Source organism: Thalassophryne amazonica, chromosome 17 (assembly GCF_902500255.1).
Source record: "Thalassophryne amazonica chromosome 17, fThaAma1.1, whole genome shotgun sequence".
Classification (NCBI taxonomy): Eukaryota; Metazoa; Chordata; class Actinopteri; order Batrachoidiformes; family Batrachoididae; genus Thalassophryne; species Thalassophryne amazonica.
The window spans coordinates 38,419,043-38,444,227 of NC_047119.1; the positions used below are offsets into that span (position 1 = coordinate 38,419,043).

At 40.2% G+C, this 25,185-nt stretch overlaps 1 protein-coding gene across 5 annotated transcripts; it reads left to right on the forward strand.

Moving 5' to 3' along the window:
* The first annotated feature begins 753 nt into the window (after positions 1-753).
* Positions 754-24,447, forward strand: pip5k1ba (phosphatidylinositol-4-phosphate 5-kinase, type I, beta a). Of its 5 annotated transcripts, none has more exons than XM_034192484.1 (14): positions 754-936; positions 9,547-9,745; positions 10,090-10,220; positions 10,966-11,083; positions 11,198-11,350; positions 12,063-12,359; positions 15,190-15,374; positions 17,012-17,092; positions 18,840-18,888; positions 18,969-19,053; positions 19,135-19,272; positions 19,850-19,943; positions 21,588-21,684; positions 23,767-24,447. In XM_034192484.1, exons 2-14 carry the CDS (start codon positions 9,680-9,682, stop codon positions 23,776-23,778), a joined length of 1,506 nt encoding a protein of 501 aa, XP_034048375.1. In that variant the 5' UTR covers positions 754-936; positions 9,547-9,679; the 3' UTR covers positions 23,779-24,447. The 5 variants fall into 5 exon arrangements, with proteins under 5 accessions (XP_034048375.1, XP_034048378.1, XP_034048379.1 ...); XM_034192486.1 differs by having other exon boundaries at positions 755-936; positions 23,762-24,447; XM_034192485.1 differs by lacking the exon at positions 754-936 and adding an exon at positions 9,050-9,407.
* The last annotated feature ends 738 nt before the right edge of the window (positions 24,448-25,185 follow it).

Genomic DNA, 25,185 nt, shown 5'->3' on the forward strand with positions numbered 1-25,185 from the left:
AGTTGCTGAAGCATGTTCTACAATCTTAGTACTGTGGTTGGTGATACATTTTGACAAAAGACAGTGCTTAAAATATGTAAATACACCCCATATTTTTTTTTTTTTGCATATTCTAAATATATGACATTATAAATTTTTAAATTTATACAGTGATAGTCAGAATTTCTAGCAGGCAAACAAATGTTTACGCACATTTTTTAAATATGTCCAGAAATAAGTGCAAATAGAGTGAGGCATAAAGTTTCCACACCAGGAAAAGTAAATTTGCGATATCACATTATAATGTGACACATTTCATGCTTTAACATGAAATTGTATAACTTCTCAATCGGTATCACTGATGATAAGTGAAATTTCGGGACAGTGTGCCCACACTTTTGACTGGCAGTATATATATATATATATATATATATATATATATATATATATCATTTTTCTTTTTTGTCAAAATGACATCTTTGAATTCTTTTTGAGACTGAGCATGCTGTACCCACCTTTAGCAACATACGTTCTGTACAGTGTAAACTGCTGGTTTGTGTACCTAATCTGGTCCCGGGGCCACCAATTTGACACCCTACTGCAGGCATTTTTTTCCCTCCCTTTCTCCATCTACAGCTGCTTTTTAAACAGCAAACACCGCTGACTTGTTGATCTCAACTGTCTCTTTGTGGTAGCTGCAGAACAAACATATCCGGTTTTTAGAGGGGGCTTTTATTTTGAAGGCGGAGCCACCTGTCACCTGTTGACTTTGATCGTTAAACTGAGCGGTGAAAAAAACAAATTGTGTGTGGGTGTTTGTCAGGAAGATGAGCTGACTTCATCAGCAGAGGAAATACTGCACTTCCCTCAGAGAAAAAAACAGAAAGTCAAATGTCGGTAATAAACTGGGAGAAATCGTCGTCGTTTTCTTGTGTGAAAAAGAGCTGCAGGTCGTATGTGAGTTCTTCCGCTTTAGTCTTTAGTTTATTTTTCGATTTCTGACTCTAGATCGATGTTAGGTACTCACCTTGTTAAGCGAGCTGATGATCGTATTATTGTGTTGTGCAAAAACAGACTTTGTGCAATTTTTTTATGCAAACGTATACAAACTTAATGCAAATATGTATGGCACAGTGCTGGTTATTTTTAACCAAAAAAAAGTATATTTTACAATTAGCTTACATGATTAATCAGTAGTGTCAGTTACTTTTATAATGGCTTAACAAATCATTAAGTTAATGGAAAAAATAATTGTCAACTATTTCGGTGATTAAATGACATTTACCATCATGACACCAGTTTTCAATAAAAATGGTGAGTTAATTAATAAAACGTCACCTGTTTTGCTGATCAGTTTACATAATTGTTCAGTCTGCAAAGAAATTATTTTTTATAATCAGTTAATATAATTCGGCAGTTGATAGAAAAAATATGATCATTGATTTGCAGGATGAGTCAATCAATGGCAAAAAATAATTGTCAGCTATTTTGATGATTGTTGATTCAGGAACAATAAATATTTCTATTCAACTTACGAATTAAATGAGGACAAAATTGTCAACTGTTTTTGGTATTTCATTCACTCCTGTAAAATAATTAAATGGGAAAAATAAGTATTTTTTTTATTAACTGACAATGTTATTAACTTGAGAGGAAAAAGGCGGGAAAAAAGTTGGTTCCTGCATAAATATGAGGATTTGTACCACTTCTGATTCATTTAAACTAGACCTTAGGTTTTCATTTGTTTTATTTTATTGTATGGAAAATAACAAAAACAATCAGGTAGTTATTAGTTAACGTACAGTTTCATTCAAACTACTTGACAGAGTTCATGAAGTTGGTGGGAAATGAATCAACAACATTAATCTCCCGTCACAGCACGAATGAAGCAGAATCTCAGCCGAATGACAATTCGAACCACACTCGGCAAGTGTCAAGGTGCATTGGGAAACGTTGGACAGCATTCGCAGAGCAGTCGAACAGGCAGGCACAGTCTTGTGGCTGCTCCGAATGTCGGAATCCCCGTCACGCTAGAGACGAAATGAGCCCAAATGCAGACTGAATGAAAATTCCACTGCCATTCGGCCAAAGTCGTGTAGGATTCAGACACCTCGGACAGCTATCTGAGTGCAACCCACACAGTCAAGTGCATTTGCGCAGCCAGGCCGAATACAGAGCACATGCACCCAACTGTGGAGGTGCATTTCGAATTGGAAAAAGCTTGAACGACGATCGAAATGCAGTCTGACTGCAGTGTCAGCATTCGAAACACCTGAATGGGGTCGGCTGACATACCGCAATGGCCAGCCAATACAGAACCCAGCCGAATGCCCTGGATGTGGCACGGATGAGCTGGAATGCACCTGAGTGCCCCCACAATGTCCCAAGTGGGGCCAAATGCAACCGAGTGGCCCATCAATGCAACACGATTGTGAGCCGAATGTGTCAAGTGGCTCCACCAATGCAACATGGATGAGGAGGGAACCACCCGACTGGGTGTAGACCATGGTCAGACCACTTCGGCCTACGTTCTGGTTATTTGCACACGGCTGGCGGAATATGTTCCCCTCCCGACTATGTCTTGAATTTAGGCTTTTTGTGCCCATTCCTGCTGATTCGGCTTTATTTGTGCTCATTCGTGCTAAGTGTGATGGGGCCTGAAGAATCACAAACAACACCATCTGTAATTTGATTAAACTTCTTTGTATTATATGCAGCGGGTAAATGATGTCATTGTAATTCTAAATCCAAGTTGTATTGTCCCAGTTTTACAGTGTGTCCGGTTCTGCAGGACAAACTGTACCTGTGTGTGTAATTAGCCCCGTTTAAGCTGCTTCAGGCTGTTGTTGTTGTTGTTTTTTTTTTTTTTTTATGAAAGGAGCAGTGTTCAGCGGGTTTGTTTGTCACTTTAGCTTCTATTTCAGGCCTCTGCAGGAACAAAGCATTTAAGCATTTCAGACTTTCTCGTGAACTCTTGTGAAACCATTTCATCCTCACCTTGTCAGACCACAAGACCACATCCTGATGCAAGATCATCTTCAAACACTTTACATGCAGACTGAGTGCAGGAGGAAGTAATTGACGTTTGCAAGCACTGATGCAAAGATGCGTCACAGTACCTTGCTTTCACTCCTAACAGCAGCTGTGTGAACGCTTTCCTTACAGTTACAAAATCTAGAGTGTAAATTAAATCACTTTGTCCTTGGCTGACCCTCAAACATTTCACCAAACTTGGTCCAAATCGGATGAAAAATCTTGAAGTTATATTGTCTGCACTTACACGTAGATGGATGGATGTCCATGGATGCAAGAGAGCTACAGTGTTAATACACTGTTTTGTACAATGGCAGTTCTCATCTAAATGTTAATGTGTTCATTTAACTGGAGAGGTGATGAGCCGGAGGATAGAGAGGCGGAGTTGTGACCAGAAGCTTCATGGTTCACTTTCCTTAAGCCCCAAGTTGTTTGTGGTGTTGGCGTGCAGCCACCCTGACATAAGTGTGTGAGGTGTCACTGTGCACTCTGAGCACCTCCATTACATGGAAATATAATTGCGGTCCATTTATTTCTATAGTGCCTTTCTGCCTGAGGCAGCTGCTCTAAAGGTCACACGGTTGTGTTTTGGCATCACAGAATCCAACCTGAACAAGCTCAACCCTTATGTGCCTACAGGCTTTTGTTGCCAGGTTTCAGAAATTGCTTTCAGACCAGTTTTCTGGTGAAGTAGCCTTCACTGTACTCTGCAGTATAACAGAGAGACAGATTATAAGGTGGCATTTTGTTCGGCTCAGTTAAGATGCTACATATTCTAGTGGCAGCTCTATAGAGTCCATAGTTAGATTCTCAGATTGCCTTAGAATGCACAAAAACGGCCATAGGTTTTTGTTTGTTTGTTTGTTTGTTTTTCCGGAAGTGGCCAGGTGTATGTTCCCGGTGCCCCCAAGTAACACCCCCCCTTCTCTTTTCACCTGAAGCTAGATCTGCCCCAATACTTCTTTTGTGTAAGATCATGCGAGCACTGCCGAATAGAATAATCAATTATTAATTGACTATTGAATTAATCAACAACTATTTTGATAATCAATTGATATTTTTCAGTAATTAAAAAAAAAAGCCAAATTCTTTGACCTCAGCTTCTGACATTAATTTTACTACTTTCTTCACTAATATCTGACTGTAAACTGAATATTTCTGGGTTATGCACAGATCTTGAGCTCAGGAAAAAATTGATTGACTTTTTTTTTTTTTTTTTTTACCATTTTTCTGGGATCTTATTGTCCTAACAGCTAATCAGTTAATCAGTAACTGATAGTAGTCAAGAAACTAATTGATTGATTAATCAGTTGTAAAAATAATCATTTGTTGCATACTGAACAGAACAGGTCATTTATATATATATATATATATATATATATATATATATATATATATATATACACTCAACAAAAATATAAATGCAACACTTTTGGTTTTGCTCCCATTTTGTATGAGATGAACTCAAAGATCTAAAACTTTTTCCATATACACAATATCACCATTTCCCTCAAATATTGTTCACTAACCAGTCTAAATCTGTGATAGTGAGCACTTCTCCTTTGCTGAGATAATCCATCCCACCTCACAGGTGTGCCATATCAAGATGCTGATTAGACACCATGATTAGTGCACAGGTGTGCCTTAGACTGTCCACAATAAAAGGCCATTCTTGAAGGTGCAGTTTTGTTTTATTGGGGGGGATACCAGTCAGTATGTGGTGTGACCACCATTTGCCTCATGCAGTGCAACACATCTCCGCATAGAGTTGATCAGGTTGTCAATTGTGGCCTGTGGAATGTTGGTCCACTCCTCTTCAATGGCTGTGCAAAGTTGCTGGATATTGGCAGGAACTGGTACACGCTGTCGTATACGCCGGCCAGAGCATTCCAAACATGCTCAATGGGTGACATGTCCGGTGAGTATGCCGGCCATGCAAGAACTGGGACATTTTCAGCTTCCAAGAATTGTGTACAGATCCTTGCAACATGGGGCCGTGCATTATCCTGCTGCAACATGAGGTGATGTTCTTGGATGTATGGCACAACAATGGGCCTCAGGATCTCGTCACGGTACCTCTGTGCATTCAAAATGCCATCAATAAAATGCACCTGTGTTCTTTGTCCATAACAGACGCCTGCCCATACCATAACCCCACCGCCACCATGGGCCACTCGATCCACAACATTGACATCAGAAAACCGCTCACCCACACAACGCCACACATGCTGTCTGCCATCTGCCCTGGACAGTGTGAACCGGGATTCATCCGTGAAGAGAACACCTCTCCAACGTGCCAAACGCCAGCGAATGTGAGCATTTGCCCACTCAAGTCGGTTACAACGACGAACTGGAGTCAGGTCGAGACCCCGATGAGGACGACAAGCATGCAGATGAGCTTCCCTGAGACGGTTTCTGACAGTTTGTGCAGAAATTCTTTGGTTATGCAAACCAATTGTTTCAGCAGCTGTCCGAGTGGCTGGTCTCAGACGATCTTGGAGGTGAACATGCTGGATGTGGAGGTCCTGGGCTGGTGTGGTTACACGTGGTCTGCGGTTGTGAGGCTGGTTGGATGTACTGCCAAATTCTCTGAAACACCTTTGGAGACGACTTATGGTAGAGAAATGAACATTCAATACACGAGCAACAGCTCTGGTTGACATTCCTGCTGTCAGCATGCCAATTGCACGCTCCCTCAAATCTTGCGACATCTGTGGCATTGTGCTGTGTGATAAAACTGCACCTTTCAGAGTGGCCTTTTATTGTGGGCAGTCTAAGGCACACCTGTGCACTAATCATGGTGTCTAATCAGCATCTTGATATGGCACACCTGTGAGGTGGGATGGATTATCTCAGCAAAGGAGAAGTGCTCACTATCACAGATTTAGACTGGTTTGTGAACAATATTTGAGGGATATTGTGTATGTGGAAAAAGTTTTAGATCTTTGAGTTCATCTCATACAAAATGGGAGCAAAACCAAAAGTGTTGCGTTTATATTTTTGTTGAGTGTGTGTGTGTGTATATATATATATATATATATATATATATATATATATATATATATATATATATATATATATATATATATATATATATATATATATATACGAGGTCTATTAGAAAAGTATCCGACCTTATTATTTTTTTCAAAAACCATATGGATTTGAATCACGTGTGATTACATCAGACATGCTTGAACCCTCGTGGGCATGTGAGAGTTTTTTCACGCCTGTCGGTTACGTCATTCGCCTATGGGCAGTCTTTGAGTAAGGAGTCGCCCACCCTCTCGTCGATTTTTTTCATTGTTTAGGAATGGCTCAGAGACTGCTGCTTTGTTTGATAAAAATTTTTTCAAAACTGTAAGGCACAACTGAGTGGACACCATTCGATAAATTCAGCTGGTTTTCGGTAAAAACTTTAACGGCTGATGAGAGATTTTGTTCTGGTAGTGTTGCTTTAAGGATGGCCCACGGTGCCTGACGGCGATCTGCGCTTCGAGGCGGCAGCATCTCACCGTTTCAAGTTGAAAACTTCCATATTTCAGGCTCTGCTGACCCAGTAAGTCATCAGAGAACAGAGAACTTTCATAAGAAGTCGGCATGAGGAGTTTATTCGGACATTCCATTGTTAATGGACATTTTGTAATGAAAGAACGTGCAGGCAGAGTCGCATATCGGGCCGGACCCGACCGCGGGGGGTCGCGACAGGGAAAACACCTCCGTTGGAAACCTTAACGGGCAAGTTGGAACATGCCCAAGCTGTTAAACAATTTCTTAGTTACTCACTTGTTGAAAGCCATCAAAAGCCGCCTGAATTTTACAAATGGTTTTCAACACGGAGGTGTTTTTCCTGTCGCGGCGCACACAGATTCGCCGAGTCGTCACGGAAACGACTCGGCGAATTTGCGCGCACGTCTTTCATTACAAAATGTCCTTAAACAGTGGAATGTCCGCATAAAGTCCTCATGCCGGCCTCTTCTGAATCTTCTCTGTTCTCTCACGATGTCCTGGGTGAATTAAGCCTTAAATTAGGATGTTTTCAGGTCGAAACAGGCCGACGACGGCGCCTGGAAGCGCTGCGCGACGTCCCGCTCCGTGGGAAGTCCTTACAGCGACAGAAACACCCCATAATCTCTCATCAGCCGTTAAACTTTTCACTGAAAACCAGCTTAATTTCTCAAATAGTGTCCACTCGGATATTCCTCACAGGTCCAGAAAAAATTTTGATAAAGCAACGCGCGCTGTCTCCAGCAGTGTGTGAAACAAAGGAATTCAGCTGAGAGGGTGGGACCACATCTCACTCAAGGCCTGCCCACAGGGAAATGACGTCACCAACACGCGTGAAAAAAACTCACGCATGCGCACGAGGGTTCAAGCATGATTGGTGTAATCGCACGTCATTCAAATCCATATAGTTTTTTAAAAAAATAAAAAGGTAGGATACTTTTCTGATAGACCTCGTATATATGTCTCTTGCTACCTGACATACTGAAAACATGATGAGCCATTTTTAAATAAATACGGTGGAACTATTGAGTACTATAAATGGGAGGATCGATTATACGAGGTCTGTCAATAAAGTATAGGTCCTTTTTATTTTTTTCAAAAACTATATGGATTTCATTCATATGTTTTTACGTCAGACATGCGTGAACCCTCGTGTGCATGCGTGAGTTTTTCCACGCCTGTCGGTGACGTCATTCGCCTGTGAGCACTCCTTGTGGGAGGAGTCGTCCAGCCCCTCGTTGGAATTCCTTTGTCTGAGAAGTTGCTGAGAGACTGGCGCTTTGTTTGATTAAAATTTTTTCTAAACCTGTGAGGCACATCGAAATGGACACGGTTCGAGAAATTAAGCTGGTTTTCGGTGAAAATGTTAACGGCTGATGAGAGATTTTGAGGTGATACTGTTGCTTTAAGGACTTCCCACGGTGCGAGACGTCGCGCAGCACTCTCAGGCACCGTGGTCAGCCTGTTTCAAGCTGAAAACCTCCACATTTCAGGCTCTATTGATCCAGGACGTCGTGAGAGAACAGAGAAGTTTCAGAAGAAGTTGGTTTCAGCATTTTATCCGGATATTCCACTGTTAAAGGAGATTTTTTTAATGAAAGACGTGCGGACGGATTGCAGCGTCGGCTCGCAGCCGCTGCGACGCTCCGCCACAGGAAAAACACCTCTGTTGGAAGCCTTAAGGACAAGTTGGAACATGTCCAGCTGTTAAACAATTTCTCATATACTCACTCCACTGAAAGCCATCAAAAGCCGCCTGGATTTTACAAATGGTTATCAACACGGAGGTGTTTTTCCTGTGCCGCCGCACTGCGCCGGCTGCATCCCGACGTGTGGACCCGTCCGCCCGTCTTTCATTAAAAAAATCTCCTTTAACAGTGGAATATCCGGATAAAATGCTGAAACCGACTTCTTCTGAAACTTCTCTGTTCTCTCACGACGTCCTGGATCAATAGAGCCTGAAATGTGGAGGTTTTCAGCTTGAAACAGGCTGACGACGGCGCCTGGGAGCGCTGCCCGATGTCTTGCACTGTGGGAAGTCCTTAAAGTGACAGTATCACCTCAAAATCTCTCATCAGCCGTTAAAATTTTCACCGAAAACCAGCTTAATTTTTCGAACCGTGTCCACTTCGATGTGCCTCACAGGTTTAGAAAAAATTTTAATCAAACAAAGCGCCAGTCTCTCAGCAACTTCTCAGACAAAGGAATTCCGACGAGGGGCTGGACGACTCCTCCCACAAGGAGTGCTCACAGGCGAATGACGTCGCCGACAGGCGTGGAAAAACTCACGCATGCGCACGAGGGTTCAAGCATGTCTGACGTAAAAACATATGAATGAAATCCATATAGTTTTTGAAAAAAATAAAAAGGACCTATACTTTATTGACAGACCTCGTATTCCCAATATAGAATCAGGAGTGAATGTTCTCATTTTTGTTCTTATAAAATGTTGTTTTGAATGTTTTTGACTTTTTTTTAATGTTCTGCATATTTCTTAATTCACATCCTGAACAGTTGCCTAGAATTGCTATTTGAGGCACTTCTGGATCTTCTGTGAATCTATAAAACTACTAATTTATGTGAAAAGACAAATAAAAGTATAACCGGTAATGTTCTTACTTTGGGCTGTGTTTTGATTCATCCCCCCATTTCTGAGGTTGCTGCATTTGTGAGAATAGAGTCCCCTCTGTGGAACGTTATGAAACCAGGGAGATTTAATATGTAATGGATTTCTAATCCTTCCAAATTGGGATTAGCAGGTGTTGCAAAGGATCCTGTAAGAGGACTGTGAATTTAGGCTGGTGCAAACACTGAGGAACCCTCAGAGCAGATCGACTACCACGACAGAAAGGTCTGCACACTGAAAAACCTGCGAGTCCTGCACTGGAGTAAGATTTATACTTCTTGAGTTTCTTGCAGGAAGAAGAGGTTGTTTCTGACGCTCTGATTGCAGCGTGGTCGTTGGTCATGCACTTTGCATTGACATTAATCCAAATGTCACTTTGTTTCACCTGTTTATTTGTTCAGGAGCAGTGCAGCTGCACCGTTTCAGTAAAATCCGGTGAAATCGTCATCGCTGCGGTGAAACGGGAACTTGTTCACGGGTACAGTTGGAGGAACATCATAACTTCCCTCATATCGAGTTCACTCTACCTGAGAGATGTCGAGCACCACTGTTGACAGTGTAGGAATAGAGTCCATTAAATTGTCAAAGGATCATAAAAAGGTAAGGAGGTGCCATTATTATACTGTTTTATTTCAAATTTAACTGTCAGGACTAATGTTTCCAGCTCAATTTGATGTTAACACTCTGCATAGTGTGGCTCTAACTTAAGCAACTAAGATATGACTCCACAAATTGCACTGACCCAAATACAAGATGGTATTCTTCTTTTTATATCCCCTCTGAAAAATAAGGAGTTGCCAAATACTTGGGCCAATACAATGTTTCTGTGATAATAATCAGCAGTGCAATTGCTTTTAAGTTTAAAAAGCAGATTTAAAAAAAAAATTCTTCTCTAAAAGTCGAAGCTTTTTTTTTTTTTTTTTTTGTCGTCTGGTGTCTTGCAGCCGACAGCAGCTGCACTGAAAGGTGCCATCCAGCTGGCCATCGGCTTCGCTGTGGGAAATCTCAGCTCCAAACCAGACCGAGATGTCCTCATGCAGGACTTCTCTGTGGTGGAGAGCGTTTTCCTGCCCAGGTGTGCTCACGAACACACACATACCTGTTATTAATTTTGCAAAGTGTTGCTCTTAAATGACTAATACTTTGAGAACTTTCTTTAACAGTGTTGAAGGTCATTTCAAAAAGTAACCACAGGCCTGTCTGGTACTATTTATCTACAATAAATGATCAAATCTTGAATGACCTAGATGAAATGAGATGATATATTTTGAAAGCCACAGATGACTTCCTGTTCATTTCTAATAGTAACCATCGGCCAATCTGGTACCATTTAGCCACCATAAATGATTGAATCTTGAATGACCTTGAGTCTAACATTCAAGGTCACTCTAAGTGAAATGCAATATGTTTTGAAAGGCCACAGATAGCTTCCTATTCATGTCTAATGGTAACTCGTAGAAGTACATTTCCTCTGATTCATGAGTTATAAGCTCCCCCCTCCCCCAATCTAGTTGCACTGGGTAAAAATGGACTTGTGCTGTGACCTTCACCTTTGACCCTTGAACCTGAAACATCACTGGATTCATCTTTAGGTGGGACTTAAATAATGTCCAAAGGTGGGGATTGATCCCATGACCTTCTTGCTGTGAGACAACAGTGCTAACCACTAATCCACCATGGCCTTTCTGATTACCGTGGCCTACTTTGATTAAGCCTGCTAAATTAAATTAGTACTAAAATATTTGAATGATATTGGAGTATCTATCATGTAACAAATCAAAAGATTTCCACCAATTTTGTTTGTTTCTTCATTCGTTCAGTGAGGGCAGCAACCTGACTCCTGCACATCACTTCCCAGATTTCCGTCTGAAAACGTATGCGCCGCTCGCCTTTCGTTACTTCAGAGAGCTGTTTGGCATCAAACCGGATGACTATTTGGTCAGTATCAGAAAACTCCCCAAAACACCTCAGATACATCAGAACCACAATGATTAAGCACATTTAGACTGAGATTTCAGGTCATTTTGATTGAATTCTGATTGTGACTTTCAGTATTCCATCTGTAATGAGCCTCTGATCGAGCTGTCAAACCCGGGGGCCAGCAGTTCCTGGTTCTACCTGACCAGCGACGATGAGTTCATCATTAAGACGGTGCAGCCTAAAGAGGCCGAGTTCCTGCAGAAACTGCTGCCTGGTTACTACATGGTGAGCCTCACTGGGAATGCAATAATTAAAATCAGGAATCAACAAAAATGGTGCACTATTAAAATTCAGATTAACACAGGAACTCAGACACTCTGCTATAAATTAATTAAATTTTTACCCGCACTGATAGTGGCTAAAATTTCCCCCAATAATGTTTTATTTGTTAAATAAAATCATATGGCTTTCTTTTTTGTTTTGCTTTGTTTTTTTTTAACTTCATTTGAATTATGAAATTTCTGTTGAAAGTGAATTTTGAGGCAGACTAGAATGAACAAAGAGAACCAATAGAATATAATTTAAGGTAGTTGAATTTGATCCATTTTTCGGAAACTTCAGACGCTATTGTTTGTCAAAATTTTTAGCTTTTATTCCCATACCAGAACAACACTTATTAGCGTAAATATTGTATTGACCTAAATATAAGATGGGCGGCCCTGATTATAAGACATCCCAATGTTTTTCTCATGTATTTCTAAGAGAAAACAAAGCACGTCTTATATTCAGAATAATATGATACTTCAGTCAAGGTCTCAGTTTTCTGCCTTTGCACGTTTGAATGTTAGAACTAAAGTTTACCTGTTTCTTTTCCAGGAGAGATGTAACCTTTCTGTCCAAGTTTTTGAGAATCAGCTCCCATAGCACATCCTATTCTGCCATTTGTCAATACGTTGCCATGTAAAATGACCTCTCTGTATCCCTGTCCTCATTGTAGAACCTGAATCAGAACCCAAGAACGTTGCTGCCCAAGTTTTACGGCCTTTACTGCATCCAATGTGGAGGCGTGACCATCCGCATGGTGGTGATGAACAATGTGCTTCCGCGCGCCATCAAGATGCACTACAAGTACGACCTGAAGGGCTCCTCGTACAAAAGGCGTGCCTCACGCAAGGAGCGAGCCAAGTCCTCACCCACATTCAAAGACCTGGACTTCCACGAGATGCATGAGGGCCTGTACTTCAATGCAGAGACCTACAATGCCCTGATGAAGACCCTGCAGCGGGACTGTCGGGTTTGTTCACATTCCAAATAGCTGAAATATGCTGTTCATCATACTAGATATCATGCAATCATATTTGCATTGCAACACCCCCTCTCCCTTTGGACAGGGAGGTGTGGCAAACACAGTCTCGTTTCCATTTACAACAAAATGCAAATTATTGGGTCTGAAAATATTTATTGTTTTTGAAGAGGTTGCTGTGGAGTAGTTTTAGCTGCAAACTTTAGTGAATAAAGGCGTCAAAGGGCTGATGGATACCATGTGCTCTCTATACACCATGATATAAATGTACAAGAACGTATATATACATATGTCTATAAGGGTGTTTTTGACTGCGTGTGACGTCTGTGTGACTTCATTATGAAGTCTTTCATACCAATCAATCACAATTGTTTTGCTGATCAATATATGCTTTAGATCATCCATTTAGTTGTCTTGGTTGTGGAGATACAAACACAAAAAGTTTTGGGTTTTTTTTTCTCAGACCATGCTTTCCTAGACCTTTGACCAAACAACTCCCAGTTCTAATCGTCTATAGATATCTATCCAAGTAATATTCCCACCAAATTTGATCCATCTAGGCTTCTTGAGTGTTGAGATTTACCAAAAAAGGTCTTTTTCAGACCATGTTTTGCTAGATCTTTACTCAGACTACTCTGTTTTAATCACCTCTAGATATCTATCCAGGTAACATTCCTACCAAGTTTGAATGATCTCTCTCTCTCTCTCTCTCTCTCTCTCTCTCTCTCTCTCTCTCTCTCTCACTCACACACACACACACACCAGTGAAAACAATCCCTAGCTTTGCTGACGTGCAGGGTAATTATGTTTTTAAGTTAATTATTATCCTTATCTTGCTGAAAAGGTGCATTATGTGACCCCTTTAAGTTCACCACACAATTCTGGACCTGTGATAAAGTTGTGTAACCATTTCCAACAGCCCCCGCACACCTTAAATCTCTTTCTAAACTGTTTTAGCGCCTGCCTGGTATTTGCTAAAAGTGAAACAATGGCAGCCGTTTAACTCTGGATTACCCTAGCGCAGAGCAAAGTACCTAACTCGTATTATCAGGCGAAGCAGCTACGGTGCAAACCTGCGCCGTCTTGGTGCACTGTGCTCTTACTTGGCCGCAGTTAAGTAACACAGTGGTAAATAAAGGCCTCTTTGTTTGCAGGAGTTACTTCCTGACATCAGTGTTTGGTCAGAGGGATTGTGAGGATTGTCCTGTACCGTTGGACCGGTTTAGCGCTGTTAACTGGGACCTGATTGGATGTTCTCCAAAGTTCACCACGGGGCTTGTGTAAGACATATTTACTCTGTGGGTGGGAAGAAAAAAAAAATCCAATACCAATTGTGAAAACTAAACTTAGTTTATTATTTTTAATCAATTTATAACTTGTATACCTCTCTGCCTGGAAATGAGTGGGATCATTCTTCAAACTGCCACTGGGTTGAAAATTAAGTTGGCAGAAAGGAGTGCATTTCTATCGTGCTTTACAATGATGCCTCACATTTAATAACATGAAAATTTCACTCCACTGAATTACTATAGCACAGAATTCTTTGATCTGTTAGAACAGTTAATCCCACAACAAGTCATATATTCCAGATATTTCAAGCAAAATTATCAGAAAGGTCAGAAATGGTCATCTACAACAGCTAGCAGCCACAGCAAGTGGAACTCTGGACTTGGCTCAGCATCACACACACTACCTGTCACTCAAAGCCACCCCACCACTAATTATTCATAACTTTGTGGACTGATGGGTTGTAATCATAAGAAAAAATATCACCAACTGAAGAGCTGTCATGGGGGGTCCAAAACTGTTTTTTGTACCAGGCTGTAACTATGTTTATTTTTCTTCTAACTTTGGACATTTTAATATGGGTTTCTATAGGAACCTGCTCACTTTTGGAGTCATCCTTAGGCAGCCACTCAAGGAAATGCAACTTTTTGGGCTAGGCTTAATTTTAGACGGCTATAGGTTGGGACTTGATATCTACATGGAAATGGATCCCTCATGGAGGTCACCATGTTGTACCACCATCATGTTCATATTTTGGGGAAAAAGGGACATACTCTGAAGAAAAAAGAAGACCAATCAGTAATTGCTCCCACGTAAAATGTGCACAGCTAACAATTTTGAGGAGAAGGAAACTTGAGTTTTGTGAAGTAAGGTGACATGTGGGTGACACTTGGTGGCCTTTTCCAGTTGCTGGGTTCCTTGACGCTTAGGCACCTACAAACTGGATTATGCTCAGGGAGGTGCACCACATGGCCATAATATTGGACCTCACTTTTTCCTCGCATTGTCAGTAATAGCCCTTGTCTGAGTTTCTGTAAGTTGGCACAAAGTCCCAAGGTATCCCAAGGATTCCCCAAAGAGACTGAGTAGCAAAGACATCCATGTCTAACCAGACATAGAGCAAGATTGGAAACAATGTGTAAATGTAAACTAGTTAATAGAGCGCACTGTATTCTGTACATAATCAATATATGAACTCTTATGTGGATCCATAAGGGGTCTGATGAGGTGATCCCAAGCAAATGGGAGCAGCCTAAAGAAAAAAAAAACATCTTTGGCTGTTTTGCTGTTTAATGGCTTTTGCAGACAGACAGTTTCACCAAATTAGAAATTAAATCAAATCAAAACTATGTAAGCTATACATTTCTGCCAAAATAACCGTCTTTATTCCACATATGTACAAACACTGCAACCAAATTCCAAAAATTATTCCTGCAGTTATTACGAACATGCTCTGTGATTCTATGGAAATTCTTTTCATTGTTCTTTTGTTTGAATTGCACTTATTCTGGTGGTTTACTTTGTTTCTTATCAGGTTCTGGAGAGCTTTAAGATCATGGACTACAGTCTGCTGCTGGGAATCCATGTTCTGGACCGGAGGCCTCTTTGCAGGGGAAACCGCTGCGACAGCAGGAAAGGACAGAAAGTCCTCTACTCCACCGCCCGCGAGTCCATCCAGGGGAACGTGAAGGATCCCGAACCCGTGACTGATGATGATACGTGAGCAAACCTGTTGGACTTTATCTCTCCGGCTTTGTATTTGTTTGTTTTGGTTTTCTGACTTTGTAGGGTTAAAAACAAATACCCTGGAATATACATTAATGACATAATTTAGTGTGAATTCACTTCTTGCCATTAAATTTTGGTATTCCTCAGGGATGTGTTCTGGCTCCTACACTGTTTGCATGGACTAAGTAGAGTCCAGCAGCTTAGGTGCCTTTGTTGGTGAGGAAAGGTCTATTGACCTTGACTTCGTGAATGATGCTGTGATCTTTGCAGAATCAGTGAATTTCCTGACTGCAGTCCTTTAAGCAGCCAGAGTGTCTGGGTTCGAGAGTTCCTGCATTAAGTCTATGATCCAGGCTTTCAATGACTTCCTGGACTCGGCCATCAGAAATGTATCTGTATGTGGTGAAGTTTGTAGAGATGTTCAGTCATGTCTCTGGTTCCTCAGTCTTTGAGAGTTATAGCCCTTTGGGGTGTGCTGATGGAGTCTTGAGGTCACTGGGACAGAGGTTTTTGGTGATGCCAGTGTCTTTGCAGGAGAACAAAACATCCAAATCTTTAGGTTTCTAGTGCTTCCTCTTTGGTGGAGAATTGGACATTAACCTGTGACCTAATGTGATGGTGAGATGTCTTTGGGACTGGGTCTCTTTGGAGCATCCTTGGGTATGGCTTGAATGACTTTGTCTCAAACAGTTACTGAAGGATACTCTGAGGAGTATCACTTCCATTCTAAGGGAACGTCAGCTGCAACATTCTGGATATGTGATGCATTTCTCTGGGTGTGAACCAGCAACACCTCAGTGTTGAAGCCCCAAGCAATGGGAAAAGTCCAAGGAAACATGCCTACATGTGTTTAAATTGTAGGATGTTGGAATTATCAAGCTAAAAGGGTTCAGAAGGTTATTACATTCTATAACTTCTTCATGAACAAAAAGTTGTGGCAAATGGCACAAACATGACATTTCTGCTGTGTTGTACTTCACAGCTGAAAGTGTTCTAGGAATTACCAATAGAGAAGATAGCGGTATTTATTTATCTATTGATGTAGGACATTGTTACATGTGACCTTCAAGGACATTCAAACTCAGGTGCTGTGCGGTCAGTGATTGGTTATGTGCAAGGTGACGTCAACCAGTAGCCGTTAGTGCTAACCGCTATTAGCGTGTCCACATATGTTAATGCTAATCACGGTTAGCATCTTCTTTAATAGGATGCGCAGGTTTTCAGGCATGCCATGTTGACATAACGTATAAATGTGCACACCACATCCCCAGATTTGTAATTCAGAGGAAACCTTCATCCTCTTTCATCGCACCTGTGTAACACAAAGATCAACACAAATAAGTTGTTGGGCCTTCAAACGACAGAACATAAACTTTATACTCTGCATCCTGTTAATGAAATCAAACAGTTCACTCTTCATTTAAATCACATCAGTCAGTCAAATTCCAACCAGGAGAATTTTCACCTGATGTTTACTGTCATGGTCATCTAAATGTTTCCATTTTTGAAGAAATTCATCTTCACCTTGTGGTTGTAGAAACACTGAACACCTCTTGGCTCATTGATGTTTGTGACTGTCTTTTTTATTTTATATTTTAATTTTCTTATTATTTGTTTCTGTTTCCCAGTTTGGGAGGAATCCCGGCTAAACATAAGGATGAAAATCTCCTCATCTTTTTGGGAATCATTGACATCCTTCAGTCGTACAGGTGAGCTTCTGGGATGGAAACAGGAATTTATTAGCACCCTTAAAGGCTCATTATTTTGGAATAATTTGATATGATTTGGAATTTTTATTTATGCAATATAATTCAGGCATTAGCTAAAGCTCAAATTTTTTCGATTATAATTACAAGAAAAAAAAAGCGTGGGGTGAGTCGGGGGTCATTTAATACTTTAGTTTGCAATTCTGTGGAATTATAAACCCCAAGTGCCTCCCAACTGGAATTATCTGGATTATCAGATGATATACTATACTATTTTTTTTTTTTTTTTTGTCAAAAAAATCTTTAAAAAAAGGTAAGTTACAGTCTATAATCATCTAAAGAGTTTAAACACAAATGCTCTTGTGACACTTTGACCTACTTAAAAGTGGGTCACGGTCAAAACCTTGCCGCCAAAATAACTAAAGGCTTCGAGGTGTCAGTTTTATGTTGGATACACATGCTCTCTGGAGGAGCTGACACGCACGTGCTCTGTGACCTTTACGACCTCAGTGACTTATTTAACAATAGATCCTAGTCAGATGCTTGTTGATGCAATAATTCATCAATGCGTACAGATATCGCTCTCCCATCGGATACATGTGCTGTCTGTAACAAAATCTTGGACTAATTTGCATGTGAATGCTCTCTGACCTTTGTGACCCATTTCATAGTAGGTCCCATTCAAAGCCTTCCTACCACAATAACTCATCAGTGCATGCAGGTATCACTTTCATATTGCACACACCTGCTCTCCAGAATAAAATCTTGGACGAATTCGCATGTGAGCACTCCATCACCTTTGTGATCAAGTTAAACGTAGCTCACGGTCACTGCCATCAATCGTACACATGCGCTAAATTGAGGCGCCTTTTAATTATATGTATATGCTTTAATACTTTTATGAATTAATAACACTTTCCACAGGTGGAGGACACAGAAATGTGCAGTTCCTAACATCAGAATCTGCTTTTAATTTTAGTCTAGTTAAAGAGGGTGTGATCATTTAGGGCTGTGTACGTGAGGCGAATGGTTTTTAAGTGTTCTAGACTTTACAGAAAACCTTCACTGAGGTGGATTAGAGAAATATTATTCACGGATGATTAATTGCATTTGCCTTGGACATAATAAAATTATCTGCATTTATTTATTTATTTGTCTGTCTTTTAGCAGGATTACGTCAAAACTACTACATGGATTTTGATGAGGGTTTCACCACAGATAGATATTAGGGCATGGAAGAATCCATTAAATCCATTCCGGAGGTGATCTGGATCAAGATTTCCCTTTATATAGGCTTTGAAGGATTACATCAAAACCACTTCACAGAATTTCACCAAATATGCACCACAGATGGCATGGACATGGAAGACTCCACTGAATTTTGGAGGTGATCCGGATCCAGATCCAGATTCTGGCTCAGGATTTCATTTCATAAGCTTTGCAGGATTACGTCAAAACTACTTCATGGCTTCTCACCAAATTTGCACCACAGATAGATATTAGGGCATGGAGGAATCCATTAAATCCATTCTGGAGGTGATCCGGATTCTGGATCAAGATTTCCCTTTATATAGATTTGAAGGATTACATCAAAACTACTTCACAGAATTTCACCAAATATGCACCACAGATGACATGGAAATGGAAGACTCCACTGAATTTTGGAGGTGATCTGGATTGGGGGACGTCAGAAATCTGTTTGCTCTTGTTAAAAACATGTATTAATGATAATCACATTTATTGTTATTAGGTTCATTAAGAAGGTGGAACACTCCTGGAAAGCTCTTGTACATGATGGGGTATGTAACTGTTTCTCCTCCTCCATGTTTTTTGTTTATTTGTCTGTTTTTGGCCACACGTTTGTTTCTTTGCCTTTCAGGACACTGTGTCAGTTCACAGGCCCAGTTTTTACGCAGACAGATTTCTGAAATTTATGAGTTCAGCTGTATTCAAGAAGATCCACCGTAAGTCGAGCAACATTACATCATAGTGATCATGAGCTCCTGAAGAACTCTGACCAGTCAGCTTCTTTTTGTGTGTCTCAGCTCTGAGAGGAGCGTCATCGAAGAGGAAGAGGAATTCTGTACACGCGCTGAGATCCGCCTCACAGGAGTTCCTCTCCCCATTGAAAGAGGAGGCGGAGGAGAAGAAGGCTCAAAGCATGGACAACTTGGATAGCAATGGTAAGCAGGCATGTGATTACTTTATCAGGCATTGCTACACTTGTAGTAAACAAAATAACAAAAATATTTGATCCCATGTGGACCAAACTTGTTGGAATGAATGAGGGCCATTTGAGGCCGAAGTGGTTTGGTTTTTGAGCAAAATCGGTTAAAAGCCAAACTCGCATGCCAAGGTCAAAATTTTGTTCTAATGCAAATGACTATTCTGATGATTTGCTTAAAGATACACCAATGGTTACTATAAAATTATAATATGAACACTTGTATCACAACTCTGTTGGTCACATGTCCTTTTTGACCTTGAAAGGTTAAACACAAGGTCATAATTGTTTAACGCCTACAGTTTTTGAGCCACTATGGATTAAACTTGATAGAAGGGTTGTGTGTCCATCAAGGACACAGTCATTAGTTTGGATAGACGTGCTGAGTTGTCCAGGCTGCGCAGACCCACACACAGTTTTATAGTAAGACTGAATCACGTAGAATGAATTTGTACAACTCTGAATCAAACATGTCAAGTGCACGTGTTGCACCCACTTTCTTGTCTAAACTGATTTTGCTAAATGTGCTTTTGCAGTAGTTTTCACTTCTGGCAAGCAGCCTGACCTGGTTCCAAAACCTGGTGCGTCTTTCGAGTCAAAAATGGGTGATGAAGAGGACGCTGCTAATAGGTAGTGTGCAAGGGTCCAAATGGATTTCTGTTCCAATTGTTACATTTTCACACAGAGTTAAGAGAGTTTGATTACTCATGTCCAGAAACGGGACCTTAACAGTTTCAGAAAAATAACTGATAATTTTTTTTCTAAATATTTTTTATTTTTTTATTTACTCAAAACTTTGAGTTTCTATTCAAAGGTTCTGTGCCCAGTTTCTCCAATTGGATCCATAGAAACTTGTAACTCCTTCAGAGTTGTCGTTGGTGTCTTTGAAGCTTCCCTCATTAGTTTGCTTTGTTTACTGTCAGACTGTTTTTGAAGTAAACCTGCTTGAAGCAAAAGTATTATGCAGTACCAAACTGTTTCTGTTTAGTACTGATTGATGCGTTTCTTTTTAACTGTTCCTAATAGGACACACACTTGTCAATTTAGAGAGAAACTAGGTAGTAGTACCTGTGGGCATGAAGACTGTAAGGTTATGGTAACCTAAAATTTCACCCCAGTGACTTTGACCTTCACCCAAATCATTGACATCTTGGCTGACTTTGCCAGGAAAATTCTGGAATCCATCAAAGTGTGTGCCAGATTTGGTTTGAATCAGGTTGAAATTGAAATTCTTTGACCTTGACTGTTGCCAAAATTAATTTTTTAACACCAGTTTTCATGTCAGCCTTGGTTGACATGCCACAATGGATAAAAATCAGCAAAAGGACCTGGAAGGAGAAAGCCAACAGTCAGACAGGCAAATATGACCTTGACCCCAATGACTGATCTTTGGCACATTTGACTTTGTATGCCAAGATTGATGTACATTACCAGTCAAAGGTTTGGACACACTCTTCCCATTCATTTGAATGAGAAGAGTGTGTCCAAAGGGTAAATTGGTGTGATAAATGTTGACCTTTGACCCCAGTGATTGACATATGGCAAATTAGACCTTACCTGGGAAATTTCAGAACCCACCTACAGATGTGTGCCAAGTTTGGTCAACAGTATGACATCGGAGTGAAAAAAAAAAGATAAATTTGCCTTTTGACTGCAGTGACCTTGACATTTGCCAAAACAAGTCCTTTACAGGCAATTCTGGAGTTGACCGTCATCGATATATCAAGTTTGATGAAACTGGAGAAAGTATTTAAGAAGAGTAGGGGATCCACCTGACAGATTAACCAAAATTTTGACCTGTGACCCCATTCTCCTTGACCTTTGCTAAAACAAACCCCTTAAAGGCAGTTATGAGGTGACGCTACGTTCACACAGCAAGTTTTTGTTCCACTACTCTTCTGAGGTGCTTGGGCCAATTTCCAATCCACCAAGCCAGCACAAACATTTCTGAAATGATAGCGGATGTCGTGGTTATTGAGAGACAAATGTCCTTTCAGATCATTTGACATTAATGTGATATTGCACAATGTGGCACTCACTTTTCTACTGTACATCAGCTACTGTATCCTGATGACACCCGACTACCTCAGATCTATTGATTCCTTAATCTCTAAACATCTTGGCTACTTAAATAAGTGGATGATGCATAATGTCTAAATTTAAATAAAACCTCATAAGAACTTCATTAATACTTGCAATCAGAAATAAAGCTTAGAAATGGCAAATTTGTCCTTGGACTCATAAACAGTCATTTATGTCTGTCCTGTGTTACAGTGAAGATCGACGAGATTCTAACTCCACCATCGCGTTGGATGACATTCTGCCGCCACTCAGCAGAAGCCAATCAGACTCTGAACTGGACGTCTATTTGGTATGAGGCCGTGTAATCCACAGGAAAGACTTTTACAGGACATTTTGAACTGAGTGTTCAACTAGTGGTATCATTAACACCACTGCTGAAAGTGTACATCTGCCATCACAAATAGGCGGCCCGTGGTGCGGGTCCGGACCCAGATGCCATTTGATATGGACTAAGACATATTATTAGATTTTGATGGATCAGTTCTGTCTTAAGCTGCACAACCTTTCCTGCGTTGACGGCAGTCTTATTTAACTGCACATCATTTGCCTTTCTCTTTACCATAGTTGTGTGCACAGGAAATGCACAAACCAATCGCATCCATTGTAAGTCATCCCGCATGACGCTACTCAACCAGTCAATCATTTATTGTGCAGCTTCTGACACGGTGGCTATAATTAAAAGTGGCACTGTGAAGCGGCACCATGAGACAAAGCACAAATCTTTTGAGAAATCTGAAAATGCATGATCTAAGAGCCAAACGTGATCCATACGTCTGACAATCAGTCACTTCCCAAGAAACTGGAACAGGTGATGTCTCATGTTTGAGCTGTTGGGCTTGAGACCAGAGGATCCTTGCTTTGGGTCCCAGTCTGACCGGAAAATCACTAGGGGCCCTTCGGCAAGGTCCTTGGTCCCATAGTTGCTCCTGGTGTGTAGTAAGCGCCCTGTGTGGCAGCATCCTGACATCGGGGTGAATGTGAGGCATGTGAGCGTCCTCACCAACAACATCTTGGTGTGGTACAGGAGCTGCTCTCAGGCTGACAAGAAGGCTCTGGAGAGAGTCAGGAAGTCAGCACAGAACATCATAGGAGCGCAGCTGTCCTCTCTGTCAGACATCTATAACACCAGATGTCTGCGCAGGGCCAGAAGCATCAGCTTCGATGGCTCACACCCCGGGCACAGCCTGTTCTCACTGCTGCCCTCAGGAAAGATGTACCGGTCCATCAAGGCCCGCACATCCAGACTCACCAACATGTTCTACCCAAGTGCAATATGGGTATTGAATGCACATTAGCCTACAGTCTGCACTATTCATTGCATTCACCTTTATAAAAAATAAATGCAATGAATAGTGCAGACTTCTATTTATATACACCTACTGGCTCCTTTGTAAATACATGTATATATTCTTATTTGTCTCTTTATATTACTTTTTTACACCTTTGCACTACGGGAGTTGTCTTTTAATTTCGTTGTACCTTGTGTATAATGACAATAAAAGCATTCTATTCTATTCTATTATTGTAAGGCGCTTTGAACGTCTGATGCAGATAGAAAAGCGCCATATAAATGTAGTCCATTTATTTGAAGAAACTCAAACTGCACTTTTTATTTTTTTCTCAAATTAAGCATTATATTGGAAATAGCCTTTTTCAAAATTTAAATGCAAACTTTATTTTACTTAAAATGAAAAAAGAACATTTATTTTGTAAATGGTGTAAAAATTAACAATAAATATTGTTGACATACTGTTGAATTGTTGTTGTTTCCCATTCAGCTACTCCCCTTTTTTTGTTCGGGGTCACCACAGTGGATACAGCCAGATCTGCATTGGTATTTGGCACAAGTTTTACGCCGGATGCGCTTCCTGACGCAACTCCAGTGCAACCTGGAGAAACATATTGTTGAATTGTACTTTCTTTATTTTAATTGACAGTTATTGACTTCAAACTCACATTGATACAACTTCTAAGCTACTTCAAAATTTATGGCACTGAATTATGATGCATGTTTGACATTGTGATGTTGCAGATCTTTAGTTAAGGAACTCTTCTAGTACTGGACGTCTTTGTATTTTAATAGAATATCCCTGGTGGACATGCTTGTGATGGCATTGCTCTGTGTGTAACTATCTTTGGGTGTATGCATGTGTTTTACAAAAAAAAAAAAAAAAAACCTCTGAAAGTGCTTATGAGGCATAATGATGTTAATCAGACATTACAAAGAAAAAGAAGAAGAAAAAAAAAAAAAAACAGAATGCTGCTGCAGACATTAAAGTCCAACAAAGTGTAAAATGTTGTTGCTGAGTATATTACTGTGCATTAATGTATTTTCCCAATTCAGTAAAAATCTTTTTGTTTTCTAGTGAAGACCAAACAGTGACGCTGCCTCTCCAGTTGGCCCCATCTCTGCAGGCGAATGACCTTTGACCTGTTGCTTCTACAACATTGAAACATTACCACTTACAATTGTCGCATTTTCCATTGTGTTATTACTCCATGCCCTTTTTTTTTCTTCTTTTCTTTAGTTTTGGTTCAAACAAAATGAGCCATATCAGTTATTTGTGTTGTATTTTGGTGACAATTGTGAATGCGTGTTTAAAAATCTGTGTTTTAGTGAAGAAACACTACAAAGCTCCTCGTGCGTCTGCTGACTTTGCTGCTAATTTAACACCAATGATCTCAACAAAAAAAATGTTTGTGCCTTTTTAAATTTCAGTTGCTTTTTTTATTTCTCAGTGGCTGGATCTCTGAGAAGGTTAAAATCTCCTTTTACTCTAAGAAAAATATTTTGTTGTTTCACATCATGTGTTTGTATAGCGACGTTTTCTGAGAATGTGTTCTACAGTAACTGATTTTAATGTGCAGCGCGATCTGGTGATTCTTTCACAAAGTGTTTCTTATACTACATGTGATCCTCTACTCGGTGCTGTTAAAGTGCCATTATTCAAACAAAGCAGTATATTAATTTATTTAATGCCATTTTTATTCATACATTCTGAATCAGTAAATGTAAATTAACCTAAATAAAGGTTGTACTCATATTTCCAAACACTTGTTTTATGCACCTGTCTATTCTCTATAATAATATTAATAACAACATATTCACTACTTTCGTTTGAATCCCAAATGAGCACTATTTTGCGGATTGCCATATTTTTTTAAACAATCAGATTTTGAATTTGCTGTGTTGGGCGTGTTCACTGACGCACCTTCATGGCACGCGGGCTTGCTTCTTGTTGCTATTACATATAGTCACCATAAGAGTGTGCTACTCACATTGAGAATACTTTGGGAAGTCCTGGCCTTGAGAAGTTATTTTATATTGAGAAGTGATGGACAATTTTAATGGCAAAATAAATAAACGAACCAGGAATCATGTTTATTTTTAGTTCTAAATATTATCAAGGTGTTTTTACTCACGTTCTTGTAACTCCCACTTTATTTTTTTATGTTGTATTTTATTTATATAACTGTGAGATTCTCTTACTAAAAAAACAAATCCCTTTTAAATTGTTGCTGTTTTTTTTCAAAACTTTATTTCAACAAAACAATAACAAGCAGTAAATAAACACAAGGCCACAATAGTATTCACATTATTCTCTCCAACAACATTATTCTTTTTTTCTACAGCATGTTACATCATTTTATGCAAATGATATGCAAATTAGACGATGACGTCATTTAACGAGTTCTACAGACTTTTAGGACAGCCAATAGCTACTTTTCTTACTGAGAAGTTGGCATCTTCTTCACAACTGCGGAGACATCAAAGAGACCGCTTGCTATC

What these genes read in the sequence shown, in the direction of transcription:
- pip5k1ba (XM_034192484.1), top strand. Translation starts at nt 9,680, where the DNA reads ATGTCGAGCACCACTGTTGACAGTGTAGGAATAGAGTCCATTAAATTG. An exon ending in GGACAACTTGGATAGCAATG is followed by an intron (nt 19,273 to 19,849) that starts GTAAGCAGGCAT and finishes GTGCTTTTGCAG; the next exon opens with TAGTTTTCACTTCTGGCAAG. An exon ending in GAAGAGGACGCTGCTAATAG is followed by an intron (nt 19,944 to 21,587) that starts GTAGTGTGCAAG and finishes CCTGTGTTACAG; the next exon opens with TGAAGATCGACGAGATTCTA.